Source organism: Pelobates fuscus, chromosome 8 (genome assembly GCF_036172605.1).
Source record: "Pelobates fuscus isolate aPelFus1 chromosome 8, aPelFus1.pri, whole genome shotgun sequence".
In the NCBI taxonomy this organism is placed as follows: domain Eukaryota; kingdom Metazoa; phylum Chordata; class Amphibia; order Anura; family Pelobatidae; genus Pelobates; species Pelobates fuscus.
This window is the reverse complement of record NC_086324.1, coordinates 147,843,117-147,858,182: the sequence shown is the minus strand read 5'-3', so window position 1 is coordinate 147,858,182 and position 15,066 is coordinate 147,843,117. Positions and strand designations below refer to the sequence as shown.

The 15,066-nt window shown below is 40.1% G+C and overlaps 1 protein-coding gene across 2 annotated transcripts; it reads left to right on the top strand.

Annotated features, from left to right (window-relative positions):
• The first annotated feature begins 2,504 nt into the window (after positions 1 to 2,504).
• ZFAND2A (zinc finger AN1-type containing 2A) lies at positions 2,505 to 13,701 on the top strand. Of its 2 annotated transcripts, XM_063428906.1 has the most exons (9): positions 2,505 to 2,686; positions 3,260 to 3,354; positions 4,588 to 4,682; positions 6,264 to 6,395; positions 8,097 to 8,248; positions 8,734 to 8,850; positions 10,564 to 10,624; positions 12,168 to 12,244; positions 13,198 to 13,701. In XM_063428906.1, exons 2-9 carry the CDS (start codon positions 3,300 to 3,302, stop codon positions 13,298 to 13,300), a joined length of 792 nt encoding a protein of 263 aa, XP_063284976.1. In that variant the 5' UTR covers positions 2,505 to 2,686; positions 3,260 to 3,299; the 3' UTR covers positions 13,301 to 13,701. The 2 variants fall into 2 exon arrangements, with proteins under 2 accessions (XP_063284976.1, XP_063284977.1); XM_063428907.1 differs by lacking the exons at positions 8,734 to 8,850; positions 10,564 to 10,624; positions 12,168 to 12,244; positions 13,198 to 13,701 and having other exon boundaries at positions 8,097 to 8,252.
• The last annotated feature ends 1,365 nt before the right edge of the window (positions 13,702 to 15,066 follow it).

Sequence of the window (15,066 nt, the reverse complement as noted above, 5' to 3'; positions counted from 1 at the left end):
ACACCAGTCACTAAATAATCAATATTATGCCCTTTGGCGTAACTATACAGTCACCCACGCTATAATTCTCTATATACGAATTACCCGTCTATAACACACCCCAGTAACATCGTCTTTTACAAATAGCGGTTACAGTACGGTTAGCATAGGTCAAAGCACAAGTTAAGGTCACAATACAATTATTAGTGGTTATGGTGTTAAACATGCAATGGACAACAATGATTAGTACTTATATACAGTGTCAGTAAATATACAGGGTTATGGTACCGTGCACTATAATACAGCAACACACTATTAACACTCTCGCTAGACGGCTGAGCTCGCGCTATCTAACAAGATATACACTTTACTAAAACAATCGTTAACACATTTACAATTCCCAACTAAACTATTGGCCAGTACCTTGAATGGACTACCTAAAACTATATACACCCGTTTTGGTTAGCCACACTGCCCAATCACCACATATATAGCGAGCTAGAGAACCGAATTTACACAGGCACCTCTTAGTCGCACTATCAAAAGTCTAGTGGGTTCCAAATTTACACGCCTTCCCACTTAGCCCAGATAGGATGAGAACTAGCGAACCGAATTTACACAGGCGCCGCTTAGTCTCCCGGTCCCTCCGACCTAGCGAACGTAATATACACCCTAGAACGCTAGTCTAGACAAGACACCGGTGTCCGGCTAGGGCTATTTACACCAGGACCCCGCCTGACTAACCAAATCAAACGGTCTGACTAAAGAGCGTTCGATCGAGCGGTGCGCCTTCGCTCCTTCCCTCCGACAGAGGGGGCAGATACACAGATTCAAAACCCCTTTGGGCCTACCGCACAATCGGTATACCCCTAGTGGGTCCTGCCGTCTAAAACAGCAGTTGTCTTACCTCCTCGTTCCTGAACCTGAGTTCACACTCATCGACGGGGACACCCCAGCACTTCTCACGTAGAGGCCGATGATCTCCTGGACAACAGACCAGTGGCGCCGAGACGAAGGGAGGTCCACGCAGAAGTTCAGGGGTGCAGCCGTAGAGAACGTGGGCAAAGATAGACCGTCTCACGCCTCTGCCTCTCAGCTACCGTTGAACGATGAGCTTCCCGGCCAATGCACCAAATGATACCGGAGAAACTGACGGAAGCCAAGCACAGAGAGATGGACACAGGTTTCTTCAGGAAGGAAGAGATTCTTTATTGGATCACCGATCGGGACTCAGAGGGACTAGCGTCACCAAAATACCACAAGTTCTGAGCCCCGGACAATAGTGCAGGCTCCTTATATAGGCATATAACTCCTCCCATATTAAGCTCCACCCGCACATTCTCTTAACCAATCAACACAAATAAGAATTAACTTCCTGTTTGACCGCATGGCTTGTCCAGCACAATGGAGGAGGGGAATACTATATCCTGTATTCTTGCACATGCTCCGTACACTACTGATCGTATCTTGCCTCGTGCAACCAACTGATCGATACGTCAGCATATGCACGTACACATGCCACGTGGTAATCTCGGCCTACTAAATTTATTTTTACCGAGATTCCACCACACCTCAACCCTGCCTGATGGCTTCCCATGCTCTGCCTTATTGCTGGGCTCCACGTGGAGCAACCCGGAAGTGATCCCTCCGGGGGTTCTCCGAGGGCCACCAGAAGTGAGGGGGGTATTGCAGTGATGCCTCAACATCGAGGCATTGCTGCAATACCATTGCTGGAAACGATCATGATCGCTTCCAGCGCTCTAATTCCCAGCGGATGTATCAGGTACGTCCGCGGCCCTTGATGTCTTCACCGGCCCTAGTGGGCTGAAAGCAACTGAGCAGGGCTGGCTCTCCATGGGCCGGCAGGGGAGCCTGGGAACATGGGCAAGTGGGGCCTATTCTTGTGGGGCCCCTGGGCAAGTGCCCAGCGTGCCCATGCAGAAAGACGGCCCTGATTGATGAACTTACCTGCTAGAGGGAGTGGAGTATAGTGACACAAAAGGTAAAGGTAGGGTAGAATAATTACAATTGTATAAGTAGAATTCCTGTTTTAAAATGATAAAGAAACATAGTATACCTCTTGGGCACCCTTGCTCGAAATATATTGCATTTTAAGGGTACATTGCTGAGTTTTTGTTGCTTCGAAGCTGTTATAACGTCTGTTCAAAAATGTGGAGACCCTACAAAAGAAAAAAAAGGAGTGGAATTTGTATCCAAAATACAGACCTGATCTCGGTAAACAGGGACACTTGGGTGGTATGGAACTACAAAGCTTGTATAAACAGAAGGTGATTGTAGTGTATAATGTGAGCTCAAATGAGCCCAAATAGAATACAGAGGGCCACACACACACACTGTGTCAGAGAATGTGATGGTTTACTGTTCTCTTACTACAGTATAGTGACACCGAGAAAGAGGGAGAGCATGTGAAATGTATCCATAGCAAATACACATAGCCAGATCATGTGACTGTGTAAACACAGAGGCGCGGGCGTGACGTCATCTCCCGGGGACAGACTGCATGATGACAGAGCATGATAGAGCATGACAGAGCAAGAGATCGGTCTGGAAGGATCTGGGCCCCGGTAGGAGGGACACCGGGAAGTGACTCGGCAACTGGGGCCCATGACTCAGCATGGGGGCCAACTATATAACAGGAGCGAGGGCCAGAAGCTGGGAGCCAGCAGGAGAAACACACCTGGAGGAGGTGAGTACATGGCAGCAGCCAGCAACTACTACTAGTGGGTTTAAATAATAATAATAATAATAATAATAACAATTAATATTAGAAAGTAAACCAAAACACTGCATGTTAGGAAATTCAGGTATTAAGTAAAATTAAATTCAAACAACAGTGACATAGTGAATGTATTTGTATTTTATAAAGATTTGTAGGAGTTTTCTAACTACTTGTGGTCTGATGTTTAAATAGAATGAGAAACTTGTTGCTAATATATCTTTTTTTTTAATTGGGGAGGGAGATATATTATGACAAGGTCTTGTAAACACATAAAGCTGTAGTCCTAAGTGCAACAGTAAATGTATTTGTTAGGAATGTAAATGGGAGGGGGGGAAGTCCCTACATGTAAAATACATTTACTTTTATTAGTGGCTAGATTACAAGGAACTTGATAGGGTCCGTGAACCAAAACATATTTTTTTTTTTTGTGTGTGTGTGTGTGTGTGTGTGTGTGAGAATGGAAGGGGTTTCCTGAATAATTGGGCAGGTCTAATGTCCAATATCAATATTGATCATTTTCTAAATATTGTAATTTTCCAGGTAACTAATCGCTCAGCAGTAACAGATTGGGTTTGGAACCATGGAATTACCTGATTTAGGAAAACATTGCTCGGAATCTACATGTAAACGACTGGGTATGTAAAAAATAAGTAAATAAATGAGTTGTTTTTAGTAGCAGAATCCAGTAGTATTTATCATCATTTAAAACTCATTGTTTTGTACAGTGTTTAAAGGTTATTGTTGTTTTCACTAAGCAGTGAAATGCCATTCGTTGACAGATGACTTTCAGTCATAGACCTGTTGGGACAAAACTTTGCTCAGTGGGAAAGTTTCTCACCTTTTTGGGCTAATTTAGAAAAACAGTATTACCACGAGAGAGATTTTTTTCATTTGTATCAGAAGATATTCTGTGAAAGTTAATGTCATGTCCTGATCCATGTTGTTTGAAATGCTGTAGATAAATATATAATTTCCATTTTTATTAGACTTTACATATAGTCAAGATACACACATTAGGAGACTGTTTTCAAAAGCAAATTTCCTAAAATAGAAAGATCAAAGTGGTCCCTTGTCGTTTTTGTTTTTGTTTTTTAAATAGAGCTTAAGAAAGTCTTTTCAGACTATAAGTAGAGAAGGCTACCTGCATAAGAAACCCAGACAGAGTAGATGAGGTCAAAAAGCAAGATAACTAAGAGGAGAGTAGTAAGAGACAAAAAAAACATAACTTACTTGTCTGGCTATGGCCCCAGTGTGTCCTCCCACCTGCTGTAGTATAATTTGGCTAACAAGCCTTTCAGATCTCATTGACATTGATATCTAATAATGTAAAAATTGAAAGGCGCTCTGATTTACTGTACTACTGCCTCTGCACAGTTTTTTTATGATGTATAAAATTTAAAAAAGGCTACACATGGTACTATTTAACTGTGTGCTTGACCATTAAGAAGTTAATTCAATAAGGACCCAACTGGGTCCACATTAGCAAAATTTTGTTAAATGAACATTCCAAACTCCTAAACCTCTTCCTGATTTAAAAATGTGTTTTTCCTAATACAAAGCGGAAGGCAATGCTTTGAACAGAGAAGCATTGTATTCAAGACTCTTTTTCTTTCTTTATGAGAAGCATTACCTGGACATTACAGCAGATGTTAATAAATCTTGCAATCAATGTCAGAGATTTAATGTCCACATGCCCCCAGAATGGTACCAAATTATATTTCATAATCCAGACCAGGGGCATTTGGACTTGAGTGAATGAGCCTCTTAGTATCAATAACATCCTGTATAGCATTCCAAAAATACTAGACTTTTGAAATCCAGTGGGCCCCAGTTTAACTCCATATTTGCACCATCTACTCTGTTTTCAGATTTTCTTCCCTTGGAATGTGATGCTTGTGGAGAGGTCTTCTGCAAGGATCACCTAACCTATGACCAGCATAAGTGTTCCTCTGCTTACAAGAAGGTATGTTCTCTATGTAACGTGTCTGCGTTTCTTTCTATTACAGAGTTAATAAATACTTTCTACTTTGTGGTATGCTAACCACAAGCATTGAAAAGGCAGTCATTGAAATGGTTTACATTATGACATTAAAGAGACACTATAGTCACCCGAACAACTTCAGCTTAATGAAGTTGTTCAGGTGAGAACTATAGCTCCTTGCAGCTTTTCTCATGTAAACACTGTATTTTCTGAGAAAATACAGTGTTTTTATTAGAAACTAGGAACCCCTCCAGTTGCAGTCACTCAGACTGCCACCAGAGGGACTTCTGAGTTGATGAATGCATAATTCGCATTCATCTTTATGTTTGACGTCTTCACACTTGAGTGAAGACATCAAACATGCGATCAGCATATAGGAGGCACTGTGAACGCGCCTCCTATGTTCTGTAGTAACCCCGCAGCCTGTCAGCTCAGAGCCGACAGTGGGGAAATAAGATCTCCTGCGCACAGCATCGGTTCGAGCTGACAGGCTGAAGGCAGGAGGATGCAGAGATCTCCTGACTTTAAAAAGTAAGTACACTTATTTAAAAAAAATTAGATTGAGAGGGTGTGTGAGTGAGTGAGAGATAACAATAAATATCTATATATAGCTAGAAAGAGATAGTTAGAAAGAAATAGTGTGTGTGTATGTTTAACAATATTCATTTAAAATCTGTGTGTTTTTATACAAACACTATATATAGAGATCTCTCTATATATAGTGTTTGTATACTAACTTTGGGGTAGGAGGGTTGTTGTAGGAGGGGGGCAGGCATAGACAGCGAGCTGAGCTGTCAGTCAGGTCAGCTTGCGGACACACATGCGCGGTAGAGCGTTGAGTACATTCATAGGGCGGCCTTCAGTGCCGCTCTATGAAGAACAACACAATTTGTGCAGCGGGAGGCCGCTCATGCACCCCAGATCGCTATGATGCTTTTCGTAGAGAAGCGTCTGATTGAGCCCTGCTACTTTGTCATTTTGACGAGAAGGGGGGCGCTGCCTGACTGGGATCTCGGTGCTGAAACGGAGGTAAGTTTTAATGATAAAGACTTAGATTATTTTTTTTTTCTTTTCTAAATAGAAAGTTCATATAAAAGCAGGAAAGAAGGCTGGGGGACCTGTCTTTCTTGCTTTTATATGTTGACTATAGTGATTCTTTAATAAAAACTTGTTCTTGTCCATTTTGAAATTGGAGGACACTAAAGGTCTAGACGCAAATTAGTATACATTTGTTGCAGTTCATTTACATACACTATATTATGAGGTTATCATTGAATTGAATACCTTTTCTATATAGCATAACATTTGAATTTCATTTGGAAAAGTGTCTATTTTTGTTTTCAATGCAATGAATTTAAAAGCACTTATAAATGAATACATATACAAGTAATGAACATCCCCTCCAAATGTTTCTTGTTTGTAGCAAATCATCAGGTTCTAGTCCTCATGATGTGACAGATATTTGAGTTTGTATGTAGTAATTATTTTTGCAGTTGCTCAGCAGGAGGTGTGTGTGTGTGTGTATATATATATCATTCTTAGAATTGTTTTTCACTTTTTTAGAATGTGCAGGTTCCAGTCTGCCCACTGTGTTCTGCTCCAGTCCCCGTAAAACGAGGAGAGATGCCAGACATAGCAGTTGGGCGACACATTGACCGGAATTGCAACTTTGATTCTTCAAATCGTAAAAAGAAGGTAAAAGATATGACTGGATTATGTGTAAAATGCAGTTTAAACTGATTATTTTAATCATTACGGAATAGCTGGCAACCACAGACAGACAGAGTTTCAGCCTCTTCTTAGCCTTGTGATTCACATCTTTCCAATATGGTCCATGAGAGATACAAGAGTTGGAGCAGAACATGCCAGAAAGTAACAGGGTTATTTACCAAGGTAATAATTGTTATAAATGCTAAGTGAAACTCTAAGCACCAAAACAACTTTAGCTTAAGGAAGCACTTTGGTGTATATATTATGTACCTGCAGTCTCCGTGCTTAGATCCCTGCCATGTAGGAGTTAAATCACTTTATATTTATGCAGCCTTAGTCACACCCTCCTTGCGGTGACTGACACAGCCTGCATGGAACAATGATTTCATTTTCAGTTACATATGGCAGCACACTGTATGTACTTTAGAGGTTCTGAACTTTAATAATGCATAGGAGACTCCTGCAGGCTCTTAGCAGAACAGGAGGTAAGAAATTCTATATTAAACACACTGTGCAATCGAGAAAGTTTAAACTACAGATCTCTCTTAAGAGGAAGTGTGTAGAGAGACTGTAGGTCACATGCAGGCGAGCTGTGACTAGGGCTGCATGAACAAGTGATTAGACTCCTAAATGACAGAGAATGAAGAAGTGTGACTGCAGGAAGATGATCTATATACAAAAAACTAAATTAAGCCAAACTCTGTCTGGAGCTTAGTGCCCTTTTTAAAGGGAAAAAGTTGCCAAACTGGGAAAAACATTTGGTCTACCATGTGATATTCACGTTAAATTCCCAACAATTCTCACTTCAGTGAATAACCCTGCTAATGTCTGAGACAGAGCAGCCAAATCCACATCATATAAAGTACAGAATGACCGGTCACACGGAAAATGTATTTACACTATGGTTATATACCATAACTCCAGCCTTATTGTGCCCAGTTGTTTCTTACTTGCCATTGGTTAAGAAGCCATGAATAAGAGAAACTAAACTAATGTATACAAAAGAATAAGAAGTGTGACCTTTATGGGCAAAGCAACACAGTCCTCTAGGGTAACAGGCATAGAACAACAGTCTCTGGTGCAAAAATGGTGTGGTTTATTTATAGCGTGCACACAAATCCATACAGCAATCAGTTTGTCCAAAAACGGCAGCACAACAGAAAGGAAAATCTACAAAATAAATCCTAGCTCAAATTTGAGCACTAACTAAACATAAAGAAATGTCCCTTACTCACCAGGGTAATAAACTACACAAATCAAAAATAAGCATTGGTTTCACCAACCTTTAGCACATTGTTTAGATGCTGCTCTGCACAGACCTGCTCTCTCTCTGCAGGTCAGATTGTATCTGACTCTTTCTGCTCTGAGACCTACTAATTAAAGCCTCAGCAGTTGCTAATTGGGCAGGTGAATGAGTATAGACTATGGAGGATTCTGGGTCCTAGATACCTTCCTTCTATTACCCTCCCATAGACTCTGTCACAGAAGCAATATGCAAAGAAAGGGCTCGTGCCTGCACTGCTTTATCAACTGCAGCAGCCTAAACAAAACCAACTACTCGTGCCAAGATCTCCCCCTTAACTCAGAATGTTAAATCTGATTCCTTTAATTGGGATTCAGGTTGCTGCAATACTTTTAGGAAAGTTTTGGTTTATTGTAGAACATCTTTTTGCTTCTTACTCCTAGATATTTACCAACAAATGCTTGAAACCTGGGTGCAAGAAGAAAGAACTCGTGAAGATTGAATGCGACCTGTGTCACAATAACTTCTGCTTTCCTCACAGACATCCTCTGGACCATGATTGCAAAGCCAACAGCCGGCCACTGTCCAAAGCCGGGTAATGCATATTTATCAGTTCTCACTCTACTTTACGATGGACACTTGCCTGGGATTTACGAACATGTATGGAGTTCTTGTGCTAAGAACTGTTTACTATTTTAACCCTTTGCATGACAAAGATGTGTGAGACTAGTACATCAAACCAGAGGGATGGGAAAGCTAGCCGCTACCATAGGCAAGGTTGCAAACCTGAATAATAAAGAAGCCTCCGATAGGGAAGCATTTGGGGGATATGCGGAAATTTCTAATCGCCATCTCTTCATAGAGATACAAAGATTGCAGGATCACAAAAGGAAGCGCCTCTAGATGCTGTATCAGTTACAACCACTAGAGGCGTTTTAAGCTGTAGTGGTTCTGGTTCTTTGAGTGCCTGTTTAACCTATTCTGGTAGAATATAGGTATTTGATGTGTACAAAAATGGTTCTTGGTTTGAATGAGATATAATGCCATAAATCTGAAATTTTACTCATTGTTTCTTTGTAGACATGCTGCTTTAAACAGATACGCAAATGCTTCTCAGCAAGATAAACTCCCAGCCAACATAATCAACACAACAGAGAGCTACAAACAATGTAAAAGTGTGAAATTGCAACAGCAGAGGTAATTCATGGGTAATGTGTACTTTCCGTTTGTGTATGTAATGTTTTATTCCCACCCCTCACCCCCCCACATCTTTTTTTGTAAATATGATTTTTATTGTCACATAAACGGGTCAATGTGAGACTCGCAGGTCTCCAGTTGCATGCAAATCAATTGTTTAGGACACAACATGTGTCGGAGCATAAGAAAGTATAAGGCACAATATTTATCTTGTGTGGTTGGGCCCGCAGGCCCGCAACAACATCGGACTTGCAGGTCCTCAACCATAGTAAGTGGTCCTGTCTAAAGGACCGGGCATTAATGAAATCTTTCAGCTTCATTCATGGCAGAAATTGAGACAGACCCTAACCTGTAACATATATTCCGGGTCTTATGGACACTGTAAGATCCAGGGATAACATATGAGAATAGTCACTCTCTTTTGTAGCCTCTCCCTGTCGGGTAACCGACCTACTCAAGCCTTTTGCGTATCAACTGGGGGGGGGGGGGGGGGGGGGGGAGGGGAAGGAGAGGAGGAGATCGGGTCGGATAGGGAAGGAGGAATAGGGTTAGTGTGTCGTCTCTGTGTCAGTCGGTCTTGGGCTCGTAGGTGTTAGGTTCGTCAGCATCGTCTGGTTTCGCTGTCGGCAGTATCCACTGCGTCCAGATGTCTAGGTATGTTTGTTGCTGCGGTCCAGCCGCGTACATAGTGAGTTCCTCTATGGCTCTGAGGTCTTCCATTTGAGCAAACCATAAGGGTAAGGACGGGGTCTCCTTCGTCTTCCAGTACCTTGGGATCGTCTGCTTTGCTATGTTTATGATCCGGATCGTGAGTGATTTTTTTATATTTGGATGTGGGGATGTTTGTGTGGTGGAGCAGCATGGCTGCCGGTTCAAATGGTGGGGGATTGTCTGAAAAGCAGGTTATAATAGCGTGAATTGTGTGCCAGAAGGGTTGTATCAGTTCGCAATCCCACCAGATATGTCTGAGTGTGCCTATCTCCTTTTCGCACCTCCAGCAGAGGCGAGACTCATTCGTGTTTATGTGCTGTGGCTGGTGTGCGATACCAGCGTGTGAGTAATTTATAGGCTGTCTCTTGGCTCTTGCTGAATATGGAGCAGTGGTGTATGATATTACACATCTTCTCCCATTCCAGGGCGCTAAAGGTTTGATTCAGGGATTCCTCCCATTTACCCATAAAGTTCGGTGTTTCAGTTGGTGTTTGTGACTGGAGAAGGGAGTACAGGTGCGATACCCCATGTGGTAAGGGGTCCGGGTCAGAGCATAGTCGTTCAAAGACCGTGAGATCTCTGCCGAGTGCCTGGCCCTGTGGGAGTAGCTTTACGAAATTACGTAGTTGTTCATATTTAAAACGTGTTAGGAAGGGTTGGGAAATCGCCCCACACAATTCTGTCAGGCTTTTCATTCCTCGTCTAGTGCAGATGTGTCGTAGGCGGGGCATGGGGTCGTTCACTAGTGCCCTGAAGGCCCTCTGGTCCAGGCCCGGCTGGAAGTCCGGGTTATGAACCAGGGGTAGCAGTGGGGATGGGTATGTGGAGAGGGCATGTCGTCCGACACTGCCTCGCCACACCGTCAGTGTCGCTTTTGTGTAAATCGAGTATCGTGTTTCCCTCCCTGACCCCCTTGCGGGGAGCCACAGAAGGAGGGCACCCCCCCACATCTTAAACATTTATTCCCACTAATATATATTTTTATTTTTTATTTTTTTAAAGCTCAAATCTTCCAGCCAGTAAATCAGCCAGTGTATCAAATGTTGATATTCAAAATGGACTGGTAAGTGAAAAGTCTTTAGTGTAACTTTATTTTTTTAAACAAATGAATCTCACACATTTTAATTGTTGTAATTCTCATATACGCACATTTTTAAATCCCCTTTGTCTGTCAAATGAGCGAGGTGATGTAACATGGCCAGTTACAGCTTTTATAATGGTATATGTGGACAGAATGAAACTGACCTTGTAGAGATAAAATAGTGGGGTAGCTCCCCCTACAGTTAATATAAAATAACACAAATACGGTGCAAATACACAAATAATCTCAACTGGTATAATTAAGCTCCCATATTGGCTTCAAAAGTATAGTGTAACAAGAAGAATTGATTAAAATCCTAAACGTACCAGGAGATGGCTAGTGAAAAATGCAAAAAGCAAAGTAAATATTGATAGCTGTATTCAATGGTGTATAGTATAACTCTTGAAACAAGTAATAATCGAAACATACAAGTATTAAATCGCAGACCCACAATAGATATAGTCAGGTAAAGTGCTACCCCTAACTGGAAAAAAGGGGGCATATAAACCAAGTGGTGAGTAGAGTGAAACAAAAAATGGAATGAGTACAGTCAGACTGAAGAAAAAGGAGGCTGTGGGAATATTACATCCAAATATATTAAAGATAATGGAATGATGAGATATAAAAGTAGAATTAAATACCAAATAAGAGTTAAAAATAAGAGCTGTCTGTAGAATGTCTCTTAACAATTATGTAACCGCTATCTGGATAAACTCCCACGTTATAAGGAAACCTGTTTCCTTATCTGGATAAACACCTATGTTATAAGGAAACTTGCTTCCTTATAACATAGGTGTTTATCCAGATAGCTGCTACATAATTGCTAGGAGACATTCGACAGATTGCTCTTATTTTGAACTAGCCATCTCCTGGTACGTTTAGGATTTTTATCAATTCTTCCTGTTACACAGCTTTTATAATGACTGCTTGACATAAATTGTGTGTGTGTGTGTGGCACAATCAATCAAATTACATACTTGTCTTGCATTACAATCACTACAACCGCATGATAAGAACACGTGATATACATTATAGTGATATTTACTGTTGCTGATTAATATTTTTTCTTTTTCCCTTTGTGTTGCATAACGTTGACATCTGTGCGTTGTTTTACATGCTATACTCTTGTTGGAAAAAAATAATCCAGCCATCGAGTTAAACCTCATAAAACACTTGTTTTTATGCTGTTGTTCCAAAAGGAGGGAGGGGAGGGGGGGGGGGGGGTCCTTGGGTCAACAACCTGTTTTACATTAAACTTACCTGTCTGCTTTGCCCGGTTTTTGTTATTTAATTCGAAATGGACAGAGAAAAAAAATGGAGTATATGTCCAAAATTGAAACATGAGTTCATAAACTTACCCCTACTAACTGCATAAAAATCAGGGCTACGTGACCGTTTTCAGATATCCTATGTAATCTATAAATAATGGATTTGGTTAAAATGATAAATTTGATTGCGTTTACCCATCAAAGAAGATCATTGCATTTTACGTGCTTTTAAACTATATATAATTTATCTTATTTAGAGTGAAGATGAAGCTCTTCAGAAGGCCTTGCAGCTGTCTTTACTGGATGCTGGTATGTGTGATGGCCCCACTCTAAGGTATGAATCCACTGCAGATATGTTTTTAAATTAAGGCGTTAGTAGTACTAAAGAGGGACTTGGATATGGGTGACTGTGTAAGAGACCTCCCCCCCCCCCCCCCCCCCTTTTTTTTTTTGCTCTGACATATTTTTGGGGGGGGCGGGGAAAGGGAACTGTATCCATAGACTACTCAAAACACCATATCCCAAACAATGAGTTGCAATGGTTATGGTGATTTGAGCGTTCCTACAAGAATAGATACTGCTATGGAGCTTCTAGCACCATAACGACTAGAGCGTGCTATTATAATGGTTATGGTGCTGAGAGTGTTTCTTTAACTTAAGAGCCTGCTGATAATGTCTGTTGTAATATTATTGGTGAAACTTAGATGTAGTTCTTGCAATCTCAAAGTTTTGCCTATAGCTGATAATGGGGCAAAATTTGAAGCTGGGCTCCAGAGCATATGAGAAAGTGGTACTATTCAGACAGGGTAGTACATTTTAAAAGATCTTGCATTATCTCACACTTTTTTTCTTCTTTTTTTTCACATAATCACTTGTCTTCATAAATCTCCCTGTGATGGGTTGTTAGAAACCTTATAAGATGCGCTAAGGTCGATTTTCTTGAGCACCTCATGAGTAGCATATATCCTGATTTATGACTCATCCTGTAGATATCTAGAATTGACCTTCCATGGAAGTGGTAAAGGATTACTAAGTAGTAAAGGGATAATGACATTTTAATTTATTTTAAAAAATTTTAACCAGCTTATTTTGCTTCCCTGATTAAAAAGCAATTTTGGTAAGGGCCCATAAGATGGGCCCTTACAGCCATCAGAATCTACTGTGATAATACAAGATTGCAAATAAACAAGTTTTGAATGTTCAGTAAATTTCTGCCTTACTTCTAATTTGGATAGAAGTACAGTATATTTTTTATTTTCTTAATATATTTTGTATTAAAATTTATAGCAGTCCTGAGGAAGATAATGAAGAACTAACTCAAGCCTTAAAAGCCAGCCTGGAAGAGTACAGAAATTGTCGCATGAAGAGTGTTAAAGCCACAGGAAAATGAATTGTGAATAAAATCTGCATTAAGGGGTCTATTTAGCAAAACAGTGACATGTGATATTGGACTGCTGGACTGCAACTCCTATTTCTCAGCCAGCTGGTTTCTCCATCTGCACTGTCCACACAATATGCTATACAGTGATTGCTTATTTTTCCATGCTTAAAGTAAAGTTTACTCTATTTTTGCTAACATTTTTGGATTCTTCTGTATGTTTTCTGAATGAGGTAGACTTGTAATTGTTTTGTTTACTCTGGTTGTTTCTAGTGGACCATATTAACTGCTATTAACATTTTAACTTTTGTGTATTCTTAATCTTGAATGGACGTGTTCAATCCAACCTGTACATATTTAAAATTTGGATTTGGACGTTTAGTGATTGAATAAAGTACCCTATTTTTATAAAATTTTGTATTCATCTCTTCCGTTTTATGTTCTAATCAAAACATGGAAGTACAAGAGGACAATTGATTTTATTTTACTGTCAGTTACATTTATCCTTAAAGGAGCACTATAGGGTCAGGAACACAAACTTGTATTCCTGACCCTATAGTATTAAAACCACTATCTAGCCCCCTTTGCCTCCCTAAAGATAGTACAATCTTACTAGTTTTCAAGTCTGAAGCTGCTGCCTCTGCCTGTGAACTTCCTCTGACATCAGATGTGGTGGCCTGATCCAATCACAATGCTTCTCCATAGGATTGGCTGAGACTGACAAGGAGGCAAATCAGGGGCAGAGCCAGCACAATTCAAACACAGCCCTGGCCAATCAGCATCTCCTTATAGAGATGAATTGAATCAATGAATCTCTATGAGAAAAGTTCAGTGTCTGCATGCAGAGGGAGGAGATACTGAATGTTTGGATGCATTTTAGGCAGCCATGACTCAGGAAGGATCTCTAAGAGCAATCTGAGGAGTGACCAGTGAAGTCATCACTAGGCTGTAATGTAAACACTGCATTTTCTCTGAAGAGACAGTGTTTACAGCAAAAAGCCTGAAGGTAATGATTCTACTCACCAGAACAAATTCAATAAGCTGTAGTTGTTTCTGATGACCATAGTGTCCCTTTAATTACTTAAAGACCAGTGGTAGTTATCCATAACAGTGCATGTAGCATTAAGTGAATTTGTAAATAAAAAAAAATGTAGTAAACATTTTATTCATATACAAATATATTTAAAATCACAAACTCAACCTATGGATATTCTGTAATTAAAAATCTTAATACAACAGTTTACATATAAGTGACAATAACACATCATAAAAGTATGGAATCTGTTGGAGCGATGTAAATGGCGATGGTATTAATAAAAAGTAATGCGATAATGCATAATAATAATATAATGCTACAGCACCAAACAATAAATGAAAACAAAAGTATGTGGATCAGAAATGAATCAGATGAAAATGCCCACAATTGTCTCCAGACACAACCGTGATATCTTCCAATGATCGTTTTGATTTTCAAAATTTTTGCATAAGCTTTTTAAATGATTGAATATTTTCAATTTTTTTTTTATATTTTATGTCTTTTTTTTTTTCATGTTTTTTTTTTTTATACTTTTGAAAAAAAACTTTTTTTATAGCTTATCTAAAAATATTAAGCGTCAGGTAAGTATCCAAATATCACACCACATCTATACTGAAAGCCAAAAAAAAAATGCTGATAAATCAGTCCGATCACTACTGCATGACTCAGCCAAGAGGATGGTGGAACGTCCCCAGTCAATAAGCCTCCAATAATGTCAATAGGAGTTTTCACAGTAAGAAAT